This window comes from Plectropomus leopardus, chromosome 9 (genome assembly GCF_008729295.1).
Source record: "Plectropomus leopardus isolate mb chromosome 9, YSFRI_Pleo_2.0, whole genome shotgun sequence".
NCBI lineage: Eukaryota > Metazoa > Chordata > Actinopteri > Perciformes > Serranidae > Plectropomus > Plectropomus leopardus.
Window position 1 is genome coordinate 6,538,075 of NC_056471.1, and position 18,875 is coordinate 6,556,949.

The 18,875-nt window shown below is 37.3% G+C and overlaps 2 protein-coding genes across 2 annotated transcripts; both read left to right on the forward strand.

Moving 5' to 3' along the window:
• The first annotated feature begins 159 nt into the window (after positions 1-159).
• On the forward strand, positions 160-6,443 carry cenpu (centromere protein U). The gene is made up of 13 exons (XM_042493645.1): positions 160-207; positions 942-996; positions 1,234-1,312; positions 1,758-1,980; positions 2,588-2,672; positions 3,248-3,331; positions 3,431-3,521; positions 4,307-4,433; positions 4,568-4,646; positions 5,203-5,250; positions 5,380-5,441; positions 5,697-5,853; positions 6,064-6,443. Exons 1-13 carry the CDS (start codon positions 203-205, stop codon positions 6,151-6,153), a joined length of 1,185 nt encoding a protein of 394 aa, XP_042349579.1. The 5' UTR covers positions 160-202; the 3' UTR covers positions 6,154-6,443.
• A 247-nt stretch (positions 6,444-6,690) lies between these two features.
• casp3b (caspase 3, apoptosis-related cysteine peptidase b) lies at positions 6,691-16,498 on the forward strand. Its single transcript, XM_042493334.1, has 7 exons — positions 6,691-6,765; positions 8,206-8,283; positions 9,031-9,200; positions 12,240-12,368; positions 14,012-14,187; positions 15,488-15,608; positions 15,781-16,498. The coding sequence occupies exons 2-7, from the start codon at positions 8,210-8,212 to the stop codon at positions 16,008-16,010; spliced, it is 900 nt and encodes a 299-aa protein (XP_042349268.1). The 5' UTR covers positions 6,691-6,765; positions 8,206-8,209; the 3' UTR covers positions 16,011-16,498.
• Positions 16,499-18,875: the final 2,377 nt, after the last annotated feature.

An 18,875-nucleotide genomic window follows, 5' to 3' on the forward strand; every position in this document is an offset into this window, starting at 1 on the left:
ATAAGGCAAACATATTGTAACCTTATTCACATTAACACTAATAACGTAAAGTAATTTTTTCGTCGTAATAATTTGTACCACCTTCCACCCCTGTGTTGCTGGAATGGTACTGTCCGGAACTTAAGTCATTGTGCGGGAAGCGCTTTCAATTCGAGCTGCGGGGTGTTTACAAAACAACGTTTGTACTTGACAGTAGTCACAAATGAGGTGAGAAATATTTATTATGACTGATAATCTAGCCAACAGCCCATATAAATGATACTCATATATGTGATACATACCATAAGTCTACGTTTTTTGGTAAAGTAACGAATTTTATTCGAATATCAAGCAATATCACTTCGTCCTGCCTGCCTGAGATACTGGCAACTGTATTTGTAACGTTAATGTTACACATTAGAAATGCACAAAGTTTAATACGCTTGCTTTACAAGTCGGTTACCTCTTACACTTCTAGTTTCGGTATATGCGAGCGAAACAAGAACTTTCTGAATTAATTAGTGTCGTCGTCAGTAACGTAACTAATGTTATAATTAGGAAGAAAATGAGTGATGAAAAAAAGGTCAAACTAGCACACAGATTAAGATTTTGTTTGTTTTAAATGCTGTTATGTGGTGATATAAACATAGTGAATGGTAGAATTGCGAACTTAAAGTTAAAGATAACTTAAAAAGGCAAGCGGTCACATTTGTAAGGCAATTAGCTGTGCAGATAAATTCATGAATGTGCTACATCACTGAGCGGAGTCTGGTGTGCGGTTAGCCATAACAGCTAAATAGAGTGGTTTCCTATGAGACTTGGGGTCCGCATCAAACACAAGCCTGGAGTTAACGGGCGCTGTGACAGGGACTCAGGGGTCATTTAGGTGTCACCTGGTGGTGGCAGTGACACAAATATATAAACTCATAATTATGATAAAGTGTCTTGTTTTGTTCCCACAGTGCCAAAAAGGGCAGAAGAGCTGAAGTGCTCACCGTGCCACAACATGAGAGTCAGGTGAGTTGGTCAGTGGTAACTGCAGTATTTGCTCTGCTGATTTGATGTAATACACTATGGTTAAAAGGGTTGGAAATGGGTCACTCCCTTGTCAACAAGCACAAGGCGGACATTTACAAGCAACATTTTGATTTCTGTGTCTGTAATTGTGTTTTAACCTTTAACCTTGTTGTAAAGCTAGTTTGATGGAATAAAAGTGATGAAATTGAAATTCTTTGGCCATCTGTTCATATCCAGAAAGGTGTATCTATGGATTCGCCCAACCTGTCTTCTATAGAGGCAGCTAGTTTCTTTGAGGGACTGCAGCAAAATCACAGTAAGTTTTTACCCTGAACATAGCATTATCCATTTCAGTGTTATTATGTCTTCACCAGTCTTAACAAAGCAACAAACCATTTGAATTTAACACCTGATGCATTTTTTAAAGTGCCTGTTGAAGCCAAACACACTTCACAACTTCAAAATTGGTGCTAAACTATATGTTGTAAATGGAGAATACAGCTATTGCTCCTATGATGATATTACAAGTGGATAAATAATGCATAGTGTTGTATATTTGTTTTTTGACTCCTAATGTTGTGTTACAGTTTTGACAAAGTATCATTTTTAAGCAGCACTTCACAGTAATATTAACAGTTCTATTCACGTTTGCCTCTGTTTCTTCATAAATCTTTTCTGTACGCCTTATCCCTGTTTCCAGAGTATCCCTTAATGTCAGCCCACCAATCTTGTGCTCACCAGAGAACTCTTGTGTTACCTAGGTAACCCTCTGCACAGCACCGCCTTGGAGGAAGATTTAAACGCCTCAGAGGAGGGACAGATCAAAGGGGAAAAAGCTGGAAAAAAGGAAATCCCTCAGAAGTTGAAGACAACTGTTAAAAAACCCAGAGCTGCCATGAAAAGAAAAGACATAGAGAGGGATGGAGAGAATGGGGAGGAGGGGGAGAAGAAAAAGAAGAGAAATACAGTCGTGACTGGGGCCAGGTGAAATCACATGTGTTACTACATGGCTTTTTCTTTTTTCTTTTTTTTATTATTTAGTTTTATTTGTTTATATATTTGTCTTAGAAAATAAGAGGTTAAAAAAGAAAATGACACCAAGATAGAGACCATTTATAACATATTCATAACTTGCCCCCAAAGTAAGTGATGAAAAAACATGACCATAGATGACTGGGGAAAAACAACAATAAATCTTCAAAAAAAATTGAATTTTTTTTTTTTTTTTTTTTTGAAAAACAAAAAAGCACAAGACGGTAAAATCAACGTTAGTATATACGACAGTCGCATTATAATAAATCTGCAGAATTGTTCATGGTCAAATACAAACTGCAGTAAATACAGTGTAAGGATTGTAATGAAATACATCAACAAACAAGTCCAGTTTCCATTCATAAGTTTGTTCTAGGTCCAAGGGGTCAGGGTATGGGGTGGGTACGAGGGAAAAGGGCCAGTTGATAGCTTGACTTGAAGAAATTGTGGTGTTGGACATAATTGTCTGGCTGATGTGGTTGCATTGGCCATGCATTGTCTGTTTGTTATCATCCTGTCCTCCCATCAAATTATTTATCTGCTTCTGTGTCCCAACAAGGCCAGTGAAAAATCAGCAGGCAATGAGGGGCAAGAAGAGAAAGAGTGAACCAGAAAATGTTAAGTCCAGAGACCCTGAGTCAAAGGTGAGGAATTAAATAATAATAACGAGGAATTGTGTCAATGAGTTCATAATGAAAGCAGCATTGGAAAAAAATGAGAAAAGAAACATTTTGTGTGAGTAGTTAAAGGTAATGTATGTATGTTTCAGAAAATCCTTGTTATTAATGACAACAGAGGCCGTAAATTGAACTGCAGTCAGAATCCTGTCGCTCATGCTCCCAATACATAAGCACTTGAGACTCAGTGAGCACCTGGGTATTGCCAAAACAGTGACGAAAACTTAATGTAATTGACCATCAGTAAGTTGATAGATGCTGAAAAGCAAATAACAGTCTTGTTTAGATAAACATCACCATTTATAAAAATGATATTTTTCATTTGGACCATTGGCTCCATGATATTAACTAGCGTGCTGTTTGCAAATTACTTTATCCCCCAATATTAAAAGCAACAAACAGCAGATTCATGCAGCGCAGGTTTACAGCTAGCAGGCTAACCTTAGTTTAGGCTACATACAGTATATAGCTCATTGCCTAGTCAAGTGGAGACTGCTCATACAGTTTGCTGAGACAATGCTATGCTATTTTTTTTCCTTCAGGAGGAATCTGGCAGCGCCCAGCAGAGACGTAAGAGGGTCCCGTCCTCGGAGGAGGAGGAGGAGGGAAATGAGGACAGGAGTTGGGTAATGACTATAATCTGCAGGACCTTGCATCCACAGAAATCTGGCCAACATCCTGACATTACAATTGTATTTGTCTTCTCCTTGATGCTACTTATTCAGAACCCAAGTCCAAAGAAGGCCAAGATGTCGAGTTTGGGCAGCACCAGAAAGTCTTCATCTGAAAAGTCTAAATCTAGAAAGTCTTCATCAGGTAAGGGAAAATAACACAAGAGGCTTTGCTGCAAAGTCAAACATCACTGTGTACTTCAAAATCAAGTCTCAGATGTTTTGTTTCAACCCTGTTTTAAGGACTAGTTCAATATTTTGGGAAATATCCTCATGTTCTTCTTTGCTGTTAGTAGAGTACCCCAGTAATGAGTGCTATAACCCAGAAATTCATCAGCATTTCAGCACGTCTGGTCACCGCATCTCAAAGTTTTTTTGAATGGGTTTTTGGTTAGGTCCCTAAAATAAGGTCTATGGTTAACAAAAGCTTAAGAGACTTTCATGTTTTGTTCAACGACATAAAATATGCCAACAAATACCCCACTGCCAACTTTGAAGCTTTTAAAAGTGTCTTAAAAAAAGGCGGGCAATGGCGGCTAAATGAGACTATGCAACATCATCGAGCCAAACTGCAAAGATGCAACGCGACCATGTTGTTTGTAGCCTAACATTAACTTTTTACCTCTGGCAATAACATTTAGGCCTCAAAAATCCTGAGCTTATTTCCTGCAATTATCCAAATCCCAAAGCCCTTCTGATGAGGGATTAGATAAGAACATTGATACCACTCTAATGTCTGTACATGTAATATAAAGCTATATCCCGGAGACGGTTAGCTTAGCTTAGCATTGAGACTTTTGGACAGATGTATTCATAGCTTCTTGGCATGGTCTCATATCATAAGCATTTTAAGTCTATGCTTGTAGTGGATTAACAGCTGCTTTCTACAATGAAACCTGACCGACTAAAACGTATTTCTTCCACGTGAAGGCAGTGCATCTGCAGAGGCAGAAAAGGCCGACAGTGATCAACAGAGGAGGAAGAGACGTGGTCATCGGGGAGGAACAGAGTCAGAGGTGGTGCTTGATGCCTTCCTTGATTTCTGTGACCAGTACAGGTAAACTAAGACATTCACTCAAGTAGCCTGTAATAAAGCCCTCCATGTCACCATATGATAAGTGATATTATTATTATTGTTTTCCAAATAATGCAGTTAGAGATAGTTACATTTTGTGTGTGTTTGTTTTTCAGGGAGTCTGTGGAGTCTTCAGCAGTCCAACAGTCCATTGATTGTTTCTCCTCGACTGTGAAAGACGAACTCTTGAAAAAGGTCAGACTTTCCAAAATCTGTTTGATTCGTGATACTGAGGAGTTGAAGCAAAAGAGTAACTGAAGCCAGTGTGGTTTTCAAGATGTTTTGGTTAACATTTAGAGGTTGTTCACCAGATAGAAGGAAAAAAAACCTGTACGTACACTCGACTTACACAGGGTGTAAAGAATTAGGCGTGTGATTTGACAATCTAGTACAGAATTGCAACGAAATTTCAGAACTGCTTAAGTGTTGCGTCACAAAAGAAATTGTGAAAGAGTTTATTGTGAAACACAAAAAGAAAGTACATTGCTTTGTCAGAGTTTTTGAATCATCATTACCTTGAGGTTAGTGTCCAAAAAAGAAACTAATCATTTCTAACTGCCCTTTTGTGCCAAAAAATGTTACAGATAAATTATTGCTGTTTTCCTTCAAAACAAGCCCCTGAGACACCGGTGTAATATTGATTAAGTCAACAATAAATGTTATCATACTACAACATAGAGTTAATGATGAACATATTTATTATATTATATTCTTTATATTCTATTATATATTGGTTTTTTTTGTCTTCCAGATCTCTTCTTCTAAGGAGTTTAAGGTTTTAAAAAGAGAAAACGCCAAGGTAACTATGGCAGCTGGCTGCAGCCATTATAGCGTCATGTCTAGGGATGGTAGTTTCCATGAGCTTATATAATGATAAACAAATACATTCTCTGTTGTGTGTGTGTGTGTGTGTGTGTGTGTGTGTCAGGTGGGTTCATCGATCCGTGTAAAGACACAGAGACTGTTTGATGCCAAACAAGAGCTGATGAGGTGAGAGGTAGTTCAGATCTGCTAACAGTTTTTATCTCCACAAACTCAGATCACCGAAAGGTTTTAGTGCCTATAAACCAAAAAGAATCCATTTAGTCATTAAAACATGTAAGGTGTTTCCAGTTAGATGCATAATTGTTGAAAATAGGAATTAATTATGTACTTTTGCTAAAAAAAGAAAAAGTGAATCTTTCTGTAAAGTTTGTTTACATCCAGGCGCTCATATTGACCTTTACACTGTGTGTGACTGGTCAGGGCCGAGAGGCAGGTGTGGTCGCTGCAGAAGGACAAAGCTGAACTTAAAACCAGATTAAATGATCTGAGACGAGGCCAAGCCTTCCTGAACGACATCAGAAAGCTCAACAGACAGTACCTGGACCACCGACACAAACACCCCAAAGAAAAAGAGACGGTACACAAACACACGCTCGGATCATGTAGATATAGAAATTATGGACATAATAACCTGAAGACTGGCTGGTCATTTGTGTGTCTTGATTATATTTACAATTTAAGCATTACAAATCTTCTTATTCTGGAGTTTCAATGCACAGCTGATGCTTTCCAAGGGTCTCAATTAAACATAACATACTCCCTTCTTTCCTCTTCTATTCCCATGCAGTATGGGGCGTCAAGCTTGCCAGCTCTGCTGTTGGAGACCAAACATATTCAGGCCGCGGAGCATCAGCTGAGAGGAATCAATAAACGATGAGAAAAAAGACTGAAAAAGAAGCAGACTCAGAAATAACTTGCTATGCCATACACACAAATGCATGTTAAATACGACATATTATGAGCAACACTGAGGTTGCTTGAAGTATTTCAGACTTTAATACACAAAGCAGCTTGACATTTTGAATCATATGTTGGGATTTTATTGTGTTTATTGCCCAGATCCTACCCATTCTAGATCCTTGCTAGATTAAAATAATACATAAAGTATGATAAATAATATTGGTGGGACTTTCTTGCCTAAACCACTGAATAAAGTCAAGTTCTGTATATTGATTTACTCTGACAGATGCACTGAATGTGCATACGCATTCAATACTGTATTTTCGTTTTCTGCATTGTTTAACGTGTACTGACACGCCAAGGGATTGGTCATGACCAAACCGTGTCTTGACTATAACAGACAGTTTTTAAGCCAATTAAATGCTTTCTTTGGTCAAGGTGCGCCTGGTTTCTTCCGCCCACACAGACAGCAGCGCTCCTGATTGGCTCAGAGTTTTAAGCCTGTACTTTGAACAATTGACATTTCCTTAAATTCGTGGAAGGAAAAGGATTTACTCATTCGTGCCTGTACAACCGTCTCCTAAAACAGGTACGTTTATTTTGGAAAGAAGTGCACATGTTTTTTAAATTTTTATTCGTATTATGAGTTTGACTGTCACCGGCTTTGTCGTGTTTCCTTCAGTTTAATATGGCTGTTGAAACGGGCGATGATTAGTTTGCTGTACTGATAACTTCAGTCACACTAAGTGATAAGTTAGCACCTGAAATGCATGTTTTCTGATGCAACCTTTAGTCTGAAGTTGGAAGCACTTTTTGCCGGTCGGTGTTTTAAACTGTAGAGGTTACCAAAGTGCCTCACCCAGTATTTTATGACCGACATACTAAAAGTTTGTTGATTGTTTCCTCTTCGTGAAGCAACAATAAAGCGCAATACTAGCTGACGTTAACTGAGTTTACAGAGGCTAACGTTACAGTTCATATCGCGTGACCTCACTTAATGGAGGCATAACGTTAAACGTGTGGCTAAAAAGACGCAAAAGTTACGTGAACCTTGAACAATATTCCCACAATCCTCTTCTGTGGATACAAAGCACTTGTGTGCATAAATGTTCCTCCCTTATATCCTGCATGGTGAATGTGTCTTTAGCTACATATCAGTGTGACAGGTGGACTACGTTATTGCACATAGATATGAACAGAAACTCGTGGTGATTAAGAACACATGAATCATTTTCATTTTCTTTTTTTAGGTAATGTTAACGTAGCTTCTGCCGATAGATAAGATATATATAATTTCCTGTTATATGTAAGTTCCTGAGTTTCGCTATGACCCACATCCTAACCTAACAGTGTCGGATGCTCTTACTCTCATACTGATTTGTTATACGTCTTTTTTATGATAAGGGCTTCAAAATATCAAGGTGTAATACTTTATTCCTCGATGGGTTTAACCATTTTAACCACAGCAAAAACGAAACGAAATGTGAACAACTTAAAGGAAGAACCGGTGTGGTTGTTGTGTCCAGTTTGAGCCAACCATAGCGGTTTTGATCTGGTGTTTGAGGGCGGATTCCGTTTAAAACTGCCGTGTTATTTAGCATCAGATTACCTGATTATTATTATTATTATTATTATTATTTTGACTTTACCATACATTATTTATTTTTATTGATGAAATCCTAAATATTGATATGTGTATCTTAAGTAGAAATTCAGTATCTATCAGCTTTAATCAATAAAAATAAATATTGTATGGAAAAGTCAACAAAGTGCACATATTACCCCAGTTTATGGTTCTGGTGCTTTTTCTTTCTTTTTTTCTTTCTTCTTTTTTGCTTTTTCTGTTGAGTGAAAAGGTTTGTTCGTCAATGAAAATAATTGGATGGACCCTGCACATGCTTTGGCAGATTGAAGATAGTGAATAGCAGGAAGTGAATGAGAAAGATAGATGTGAATCTATAAACAACTTCGTATTTATTTTATTTGTTTAATGTGGGGGTTCTTTCTGATCATTGCTTCATGCCTCTAGGAACATGGCTGAGCGTGGAGATGGGGATGTCCAGAGTTGTGGGGACACTTTGGACGCCTTAAAACTTTTTTCAAAGAGGTAATTATGGTACACTAATGTCTATGTGACTCCCTGTGTATTTTGCAGCTAAACCTGAAAATGAGGTAATTAGTCTCATGCAGGAAGCATTTGATCACTTTAAAGGCCCTGCACCCCCTCACAGGATGGTGTTTTCACGTACCTAGCTGATTAGGCCTCTGCTCAGGTCGAAGGCCGGCAGAACAATGCTGGACTCCTTGCATGATACAGATGATTAAGCTGTAGAAATGTAGAAATCTGCATGCTCCCACACAGTCAAATTGAAACCAGCTACGGTTGTGGCCCTTTTAAAACTGCTGTGTGTAAGATTTTTTTATATGACCTCTCAAATTACTCAGTCACCTTTATATATAAAATCCGAGATGAAAGTGTCTGCCCTTTTTTAAAATGATAACTAATTCTCCAATAGATGCGATAAATGTGAAAATGCTAAATAAATCAATTTAAAAAAAGATTCTGCCAGACTTATTCAGTTGTTGGAGCATTTTTGATACTGCTGCTTTAATATGTCATCCCGTGTAATGAGATTTTACGAGAGCACAGATTGTGGTTAAAAAGGTTTGGATACCACTGAGCTGCTGTCAAAATGTGTTAAAAAAGTCTGTTTGAATGAGGGTGCTAAACAAGTAAATCCGGTTTTAAATCATTTCAGTTTATTCAGAGGTCTAAGTGTGTGTGTGTGTGTGTGTGTGTGTGTGTGTGTGTGTGTGTGTGTGTGTGTGTGTGTGTTTGTGTGTGCATGTGCAGGCAGGATGAAAAGCCCACAGGCAGTAGTAAGTCTGCTGAGGAAGTGGATGCTCTCCCCAGTAGCAGTTACAGTAAAACAGCAAGCTCTGACCCTTACCGCTACAGGATGGATTATCCCTTCCTCGGAAAGTGTCTGATCATCAACAACAAGAACTTCCATAGTAGCACAAGTAAGTGAACCCAGTCAACAAGCCTTAAGACTTAAAAGGCATTGAATTCATTTATGTAAAAATAAAGCCTTAATTGATATTAAATTGACTTAAATTAATCTTTTAAACAGTCTTAAAAATGCTCAGACATGGAAAGTGGGATTTTATGAATAGTTCTTTTTCGGACATTGCATAGTAGAGTCTCAAAATTATTGGCAACATTTATTTATTTTTTTTGTTAAATGATTTAATATATTCCTCTTTATAAACTCCAAGTAGTGAAATCTAACATGAAGAGTGAAAAACGCAAAATCACATCACCAAGAAAACCATACAGAAACACAGAATATTTCCCACTTCTGATGGTAAACCAAATACTTTTACTAATATTTATAATTTGTTCATTGTTTACCATGTGTTTCGCTTTTTAAAAGTTTTTTTGTTCAACATTTTACATAAATAACAGATAAAGTATAGAGTATAAATAATAATTTTCACTAGACCATTTTATAAATATGTATGTCAAAATATTTTATAAACATTTGGAAAAAATAAAATTGACCTTCGTAATTTTGGTTGTTGAAAAATTATTCTTAAAGTTTATTCTGAGCTGCAATAAAAAAGTCTTAAATTGCCTTAAGCTGCAGAAACCCTGATAATAATAAACTTTATTTATAGAGCTGCTGTTTTCAGACAAGGGATGCAGCTCAAAGTGCTTCACAATAAAAAATGCAAGACACACAAAAAAAAGGCAACAAGGTAAGACAATCAAAAGGCAGGCAGTAATAACAAGATATAAAAGTCAAAGTAAAAAGCACAGAGACCAGTAATTTTAGTAAAAAAAAATAAGAGAATTGATGTAAAATAATAATAACAAGAAGTGCATTAATTAAAAGCCAGACTTTATAAATACGTTTTCAGCTGTCGTTTAAAAATGTCCACAGAGCCTTCTTCTCTTGTAACTTTTGGAAGGGCATTCCGTAATTTTGGAGCATAGTTAACAAAAGCTGCGCTTCCTATTTTCTTGTGTGTATTTAAAAACCCAGCAAGTGGAGCATCGATAAAACCATGGACATACTTTTTGCTTTGTCTACCTTGTTTTAGTTAAAAGCCTAGCAGCATAATTCCGAATTAGTTGAAGTTTCTCAATTAACTGTTTTGGAAGGCCAGCAAAAAGAATATGGCAATAATCTAATTGATTTGAAATAAAAGCATGGCTAAGTTTATACATTTACGTTGTATACAACAAACAGTTCTCATGTGTGTCACTTTCACAAACCATTCTTTAATGTGTGATTTAAACTAAAGCGGGTGTAAGAACTGTCAGACCCTCGAGCAGATACATTTCTTGTATTCCAACTTCCACAATTCAGCATGTTGTGTGCTCAACGGCACCAGCGGAGAGGTGTTGTGCTTACAGAGAAAAGAAGGGAGGAGTGTGACCCAGTGCTTGATGAGTTCAATGATGTGACAGATAAAATCAGTCTTTTTCAACAGAATTCACTGCAACATGTCACAGAAGGAAGAGCGCAGTTGTAAATAAAATGAATGAATGGCTGAATTCCATTTAGCTGCTTCAGTGTCAGGGCCATGCTATTGCACATACTGGCCTACTGTCATACTGGGTTTGTTTACATGCACACTAATATTCTACTATTAATCTAAAAATGACAATATTTTGAATTCAGTATGAATGATGTGAACAGCTCATACGGTCTGAATATTAAGAATAAGGTTTTGTTCAATATGTAGCATTATTCAATTAAGACGTGGAATATGCTGGTATTTTTCGGGTTTTAATACCATTGTTTGGATATCTACGCAGTGCTTTTAGAATATGTGTCAAAATTTGGGTTTTTACAGAAGTTTTCAACACAACGTCCTCTTGCCTGTTTATGGTCGTCTCTGTGTGCTGACTGAGGTAGAAACACACGCCCAAAGAAAAAAGCACATTTCTGACTGGGGGAGAAACACAGCTACTACCGCAGTATACTTTTCAGTTAGGAAGTTAAAGAGTGAGGCTGTGTTAACAAGATCGAACAAGTCTGCCACTGGTGGGAAACTTTGGAAAAGTCCTGGCACGTGCAATGGCTGATACTTGATAAACAACACATTTGGGCATGTTAATCAGAGTATGCACAGCTGCATGTAAGCAGGAATATTAGTGCAATATTCATTTTCATTAGCCATGTAAACAGCTCATTTACACTCAACATTGGAGATGTATACGGACACAGCTATCTGTGCTTTATGTTCATTTCATCTGTATTTGTGACGTTTTCTGAATGCTTAAGGAAACGGACAAATTGTAGCATCACTACCTGAGATCATGGGTGCAGTAAAGCGTAGCTCAAGCAAGATGGGACAACGACAGTTAAAAAAATGGAGGAATGGAACAAATTGATAATATAGTGAAACGAATCCTCCAACACGTGGTGTTTATGATACCTTAACAGAGCACCGAGTGACATTATTACGACCTCCTCCTCTGCCGCCTCATTTCTTGTGCTAAACTTTTGACTCATCCCTCTAGTTCTGTGTATTAGCTGTATCTGCGCCGTCATAAAGGTCACATTCAAATATGAGGGCAAAGACGTTTACAAGGTTTGAAAATGAGCCTTTAGTTGGAATATTGTCTTTTTTTGAAATTAGGGTAAAAAACTGAATATTTTGTGCATCTAAATGTTCACACTGTCTTACTTGGACACTGGAATGGGACAAAGTTATGAGTAACACTCATGCTTTTTCAACAATGGCAAGATGTTGCTGTTACAAACAGACCTTTTTGATTAATGTGCTGGTTCTACAACTTTACTCCATATTTTTGAATGTAGTTTGCATAACTGGATTCAAAAAACAAACAAGACATGATGAGAAAAGAGACAGCAACGAGAAAAGTCAGGCAGTCTAAACTCTACTGTTTTTGGTTCAGGTTCAGAAACAAGAAGTGAGTTCAGAAGGTTCAGGTTATGTTGCATTAAGTCTTGCATCCCTGGTGATTGGATTATATTGAAACTGCTGTCTAGTCCATTCCGTATTTTTTTCTTCTTTCTTTTTTAGGGATGAACACTCGTAACGGGACGGATGTAGATGCTGCTTGTGCTATGCAGACCTTCTCTAAGCTGGGTTATAAGGTCCAGGTGGCCAATGATCAGACTGTGGATCAGATGAAACGACTGTTGTTAAGTGGTAATAAACTACAGATTTACATTCATTCAAGCAGATCTACGCCCATTTTCAAAATCATACATTTTCTATACTTCACGAAAGTGCAACAATATAAGTAAACATGAACAATTCTCTCCCAGATCCAAAAACTAGAGTGCTAAAACTCAAGACTCAAACAAAAAAATGTGATGTCATCACATATAAAGTCTAGAGCTGCTCTATAGACAATGACTTTGTAAATATGTTATTGATGACACAGAGAGCAGCCAGGGGAATATTCTAAAGGAAACACCGTGATGTTAACATGATGCTAACAACAATCACATCCAGGTAGAAAACTTTTGATTGATTTAATTGCAGAAATATGGGAAATTAGCTAGCATGTTTATATTTGTTGCCATTTCAGCCGTAATTGTAATATTTAAAGATATATAGTTAAACAGGGTGATGCCACTTATCCTGTGTTTCTGCTGTGCTGGTTTTATGTGCTATGATGCTTTGCTAGCATCTTTGATAAATCAAACACAGAAGCCAAGCAATGCTCTTCTGTGGACAGAGGTCGCTGCAAAAGGTACCTCAGCCCTCTAAAAAGAGCTGCCAAAAAATGAATATTAGTTTAAGTGTACTCTATATTTTGAATATTTTCTCTGCTTTACCTTAAACATTAATCAATCAAGGCAGCAGAAGACTAGCAACTCCAGTGTTCTGTAAAGTAAAATTACTTTTTTAGTCTTTAGAGTCGGCGTTAGTAACGGCCTTAATGGCTGTCTGATGGCAAGGTAAAGTAGTAAATATATTCTGAATATAGAGTGATAGTTCAGGATTTTTGTAGTGGGACTGTATGAGATACTTACTATGTATATTCATTGTATTACATTATATTAACCCCCTGTGGGGTCCATGCCCCGTCTGTTTCTGCCAACCAGGAACGCACCGACAGCCAGCTGCTGTTTGTATTACACTGACTATATGTATCTTATACAGCCCCACCTCAAAAACCCTGAACTATTCTTTTGACGATGAATTTGAAGGTGGGCCATTTTTCGGTGGCTAAAAACTAACCTGTTGGGACTGGGAACGTGTTGTCTTCAACAGCAAGTCAGCCATGTAGAAGGGTAAGAGTGCCATCTGCTGGCTGTTGACTGCAAGTGTCAGTAAGAACTGTTGAACTAACACAAAACACTATCAAATGACTACAATTTAAAACACTAAATGTTGTATTTAAATCTTACAGTTTGAAACAAAGGTAGACTCATGTCATCAGTTTTAATTTTCTTGATTAATATAGATGAGTTATGCACAATTAGCTGAAGTCTGAAGCGGCTCCAGACTTTATACCTGATGACATCACAACTTTGAGATTTATTTCAGTGGTTTCTGGCTTTGAGAGAGAGTAGCTCATCTTCAAAATATTGGTTGATCTTCCCTCGGCCATGGGAAGTTCAACCAATATTAATTTTCACTGTAGCAGTAATCATCCATGCCACATTTATACATTCACACATTGTAAGAACCAAACCTGCTTGATGCTGAAATATCAGCACTCTCACCAAGATTCTATGTTGCCCAATAATATAAATATACACCAAAAATAAAGGAGGAATGGTATCTGGATGGGTTAATATAACTCTTGTCTTGTTTTCCTTCTATCCTTGTGTCTCCAGCATCCAAGGAGGACCACAGTGAGTGTGCGTCATTTGTATGTGTGTTGCTAAGTCACGGAGAGGAGGGGATGATATACGGCACCGACGGCTTTGAGAAGTTTGAAGAACTGACAAAATACTTCAAAGGAGATCGTTGTAGGAGTCTAGTGGGGAAGCCAAAACTCTTTTTCGTACAGGTCAGTTAAATTAACCCCATAAACCCATGTTATAACACACAAACACTTGTAGTAGCTGACACACACCTGTTCATCGCTGGTCTTCGCTTGCATCATGTTTCTGGAAATGCTCAGAACACTCAGTTCCAAAATCCTTGCTGTGGCTGTGCTTGTTGGTGTTCTGTGGTGTAGATATTGTCATACTCTAAGTTTATAAAAGGTCTCTCAACAGTAATAAATGGCTCTTTTACTATTTGATGCTAAACCTGGATAGAAGGACGAGCATTTTATGTACACGTGCAAGAGTCTAAATTCTGAGCTCATATCTTTTTGTTGCATATGCTGAAATTGTCAGTATGTCCTATCAGTGGCCTCCCTCCAGTATGACGGAGGATTAGAGCCATTCCAAAGGGAAAAAAAGGTTAGATTTTGAGAAAAAAAGTAATAATAATATGAGAATAAAGTTGCAATTTCAAGAATAAAGTCTTAATATTTCGAGAAAAAAAGTTGTAATATGAGAATAAAGTCGTAATATGAGAATAAAATCCTAATTCTATTAAAAAAAGTAAAAATTCTATACAAAAAAGTCATAATCTTACAAGAATAAAGTTGTATTTTAGGAGAAAGGGGATATTATATTACAGAAATAAAAACATTGCCAGCAGACAGGCAGGAGTTTATTTCCCGCATTATGTTTATTTCTGTTATATAATATCCCCTTTTTCGTAAAATTATGACGTTCTTCTCCTTAAATTATTACTTTTTTCCTCGTAAATTACAACCTTATTGTCATTATAATAAGACTTTTTTCACGTAAAATTCAGACCTTTTTCTCGTTGAAGTACGACTGTCAAACAAGGCAGCGCCGATCAAATCTGAATCAGGATTATGTAACTGCACTGCATTGCAAAGTTTGCTCCAGCCAGAGCGCAGTGTTGGTTTTTGCTCAGCTCTTTAACATGGTGGCCAGGTCAAAAACCTTCTCATTTCACAGCTAAACAGTAAACTTAAATAGGAACTACATTCCTGTTGAGGAACATGATTTTTGTTTCATAGGCTATCTGCCTCATGTGAGAAAAAAACTGTTAATTTTTGTAAACAATTTTTACAAAAATTGCAACTTCTTAAGTAAATTCTCATAAAACTATGACTTTTTTCTTGTAAAACTACAACTCTATTCTGGTAATATGACTTTTTTTTTCCTGAAGATTGAAAAAGTGAATTTTCCTCAGTTTGGCCCTAAAACCCTCTTGTAGTCTTTAGAGTCTCAGCACTGCAATAAAACATTACAGTTAATGTACATACCTGGATTTCTTTTTAGGCATGCCGTGGGTCAGAACTGGATGACGGTTGCTGCATCGAGACAGACAGTGTAGATGCACAAACATCAGAGAGGATCCCTGTGGAGGCAGATTTCCTTTATGCATATTCCACAGCTCCAGGTAACATCCAATGAGGTGGTAGAAAATACTTTTATACATCACAGTCATTAAATGAAACACAGACAATCAGCTGATATCTGCATAAACCTGGTATTCATGTGTTTATTCACGGTGAGATGGTAATGTTCACCATGTGTTGTCTTAGTGCTAACACAGGTCATTTTACCTGCAGGCTACTACTCCTGGAGGAACACATACAACGGCTCCTGGTTTATGCAGGCGTTGTGTGAGATGTTGCAGCGCTTCAGCGGAGAGCTCGAGCTGATGCAGATCATGACTCGAGTCAACCGCAAGGTGGCGCTCTCCTTTGAGTCTTCCTCCAACCTACCTGGATTTAGTGGCAAAAAGCAGATCCCCTGTATCGTCTCAATGTTGACCAAAGACTTCTACTTTCCTCGATAAATATAGACTAAAATTATTTGGCTGTGGGGAACCGGGTCAGAAGTGACTGTGCTGGTATTTGCAATCTCAATCAAATCCTTCCATCCTTCAGAGGTGCCTGCCCTCTTCAGCCAAATGCCAAACAGTCCTGTTGTGCAGAGTTCATGTAAAACAGGTCAAAAGTAGTTTTAATGTGACTACAAAGAGAGCCCAAATGCACTGTCAACAATAGGATAAACAGAGTCAAAATTATGATGAAAGGGAAGAGATCAGGGGTTTTTTTTTTAATGTTTTTGAAATATGTTTTAAGTGGGGTCTTTAACTGAAAACAGTTTTTATTCTTTGATCATCGTGTAATTTAGAAAAGATACTAAAGGGTGTTGGGTTTCCTTTTTAAATGAGACAGTTTCTGTCATTAAAACACTTCAACTTGAAATGTAGACTTCCTCTAGTTTTACCACACAAACATAATACTGTATATTTATAGAATAAACAATGATTCAACCCCATATAACTTGTCTGTGTTTTAATGGTTTTGAATGCAATGAATGCTCAGTTGGATCACAATAAAATATCAGGCCATCACAGGAAAGAAAATCATGTTGGCTGATTCCAAACGTTGGATATGGAACTAATCACACTAAAATTTGGCTAAGCAAAGCAATGATAACACTAATACTAATAACCAATACTAAATATCAGCATTACTTTTTTTTGTTAATGATTTTTGTTATGATTCTGTGTCCCCTCACAAAATTTTGATGTTTTTCTGTGTGTCTGTGAACACAGCGCAGGTGGAATTCTTCTTGATTTTTTTTTTCCTCAGCAGCAGTTTGTGGAATTTGCATCGTGGGCTGGATAATTGAGGGGAGTGAAATAAACTTTTTGACACAGCGCTTTCACTGTGCCTGTCATTCTGCTGAAATTAGGTCCAATCTTTGTAAGCTTGTTGAGTTTCTGTATTTTACTTGATTGTTGTAGATTTTTTTCCTAACCAAAAGGTGGCATCAAGTTGGCATTGAACTAAAGATTTTTTTAATGTTTCAACATCTTGCCGCAATGCTTTGCAGGCCAAGAATTTAATCTATTAACAAATTAGGGCCAGGAATCGGAAAAATCTTAAGTGGGTTACCATTCAAAAATGTGTTATGTGGCTTGTCAAACTGTGTTTTCTTATCATTTTTGTGTACTTTGTTTTAAAATATCAACACTCTACCTTGAGTACCCTTTATACTGATAAAGGGAATGGGCCTGATATTGAGCCCGCTGTGTACTTTGCTTTGGAATAAACCGTTTCTATGAATGATTGACAGTTTATGAGGCTTGTTTGGTAAGATAGCGGCGACATGTGATCGTGCAACCACTAGAGGAAGCCAGAGACACATTGTGTGTGGTTCTGAGGGCCTTTAATGAATCAGCAGTCCTTCAAAACTGCACTGGTTCAGGAACTGAAATTCTGGCTACCCTTCATGCACAGAAAATGTGCATAACATACAGATAAATAAGGGTTTTTTTCATGGCACCCATCTGTGCAGATTAGCTGCTGCCATGTTTGATTCCAGCTGTCACTTTTTTGAGTATTTAATAATGTTTACGGTAAACTATATGTGTAATGTAGAGTATGACTATATTTTTCCCTGTCTATATTTTTTCCTTTCTATATGGCTGCTTTTGTTTTTGGCATATCAGTCTTGCTGTTTATGTTTAAACTTCCTCTACTAGTTTCCTTAGTCTTGGATGCAGTGTGTGTGTGTGTGTGTGTGTGGGTGTGTGGGTGTGTGTGTTTGTGTGTGTGTCAGAGATAACCCTGAGTCTGCTGCTCCAGAGGGCTGTGACCTGATAGACTGGGTTGCAGTGTGACTGTTCATAACTGCCTTCTGACACCATTTACATGCATTAATTTAGTTTGCAGACGAAATTTGATGTTTTTCATACATCATATTTTCAGTTCCCATATTTTTCAAAAGCTATTTTCTTTTTGGTGTAAACAGAAAGAACCATGTGTGGGGAAAACTGGCAGAAATGACAGGAATTTCATGTTCATAACTTCATCTAAAAATGCATGTCACAGCTCGGATAACTGCTATTCATACCTGAATGTGTTTGTATTCATAATTGGACACAGCAAATACAACAAAATCAAATAACATCAAAATCCATTCTATATACCTTTTCAAAAGCTGAAAAAGTCAGCGTATGCATTTACAATAAAAATGAAAATATTTCTGTCAATATTTTAGAATTTGGAATATAACAAACTTCAATGCAAAGCTTGGTTGAAATGCCTTTAGCAAATGTTTAATCAAAATGACAACACTCAGCATCATATACAGCAAGTTCCTAGCAACTTTAAAATGAATAAATAAATACAAATAAAAACAGTTCCCTGGGGTTTTACAAAGATAATTAGATACAGATAATCAGCAAAAATGGCAAATAATGGCCCTGATAATTGGCCAGGCCGATAAGCTGTTAACCCCTGGTTATAACTACATGAGAATACTACTACAAATTCATATCATTTATAGTATATTGGGCAACCAATATCAGAATTTAGCCTACTTTTCATATACAAATGAATTTTTAATCATGTAGGCTGCACAATTTCATCAGAAACTGCAACAGTGCATTTTCTAAAAACAAACTTCCTGATTGAAACTCCTGTGTTCAGTGTAAAGTGCACTTTGGTCATGTTTTTGAACCAAGCTTTAACTAAAGGACATCAGCTCAGCGCAGGCAAATAGAGTGAAAATGGGCTCTTTCCAAATAACTGCAGGTGGGGCGTCTAATCACACTCTGTCTCGCTCACACACACGCACACAAACACACACACACACACACACACACACACACACGTCCGCGCGCACGCTCACACGCACACACTTG

Excerpts from the sequence above, each read along its gene's own strand:
- cenpu (XM_042493645.1), top strand. Across the intron at positions 997-1,233 it reads TGCCACAACATGAGAGTCAG|AAAGGTGTATCTATGGATTC; the intron begins GTGAGTTGGTCA and ends GTTCATATCCAG. Across the intron at positions 3,332-3,430 it reads GAAATGAGGACAGGAGTTGG|AACCCAAGTCCAAAGAAGGC; the intron begins GTAATGACTATA and ends CTACTTATTCAG.
- casp3b (XM_042493334.1), top strand. The coding sequence starts at position 8,210 with ATGGCTGAGCGTGGAGATGGGGATGTCCAGAGTTGTGGGGACACTTTG. Across the intron at positions 14,188-15,487 it reads CAAAACTCTTTTTCGTACAG|GCATGCCGTGGGTCAGAACT; the intron begins GTCAGTTAAATT and ends ATTTCTTTTTAG. Across the intron at positions 15,609-15,780 it reads TGCATATTCCACAGCTCCAG|GCTACTACTCCTGGAGGAAC; the intron begins GTAACATCCAAT and ends TTTTACCTGCAG.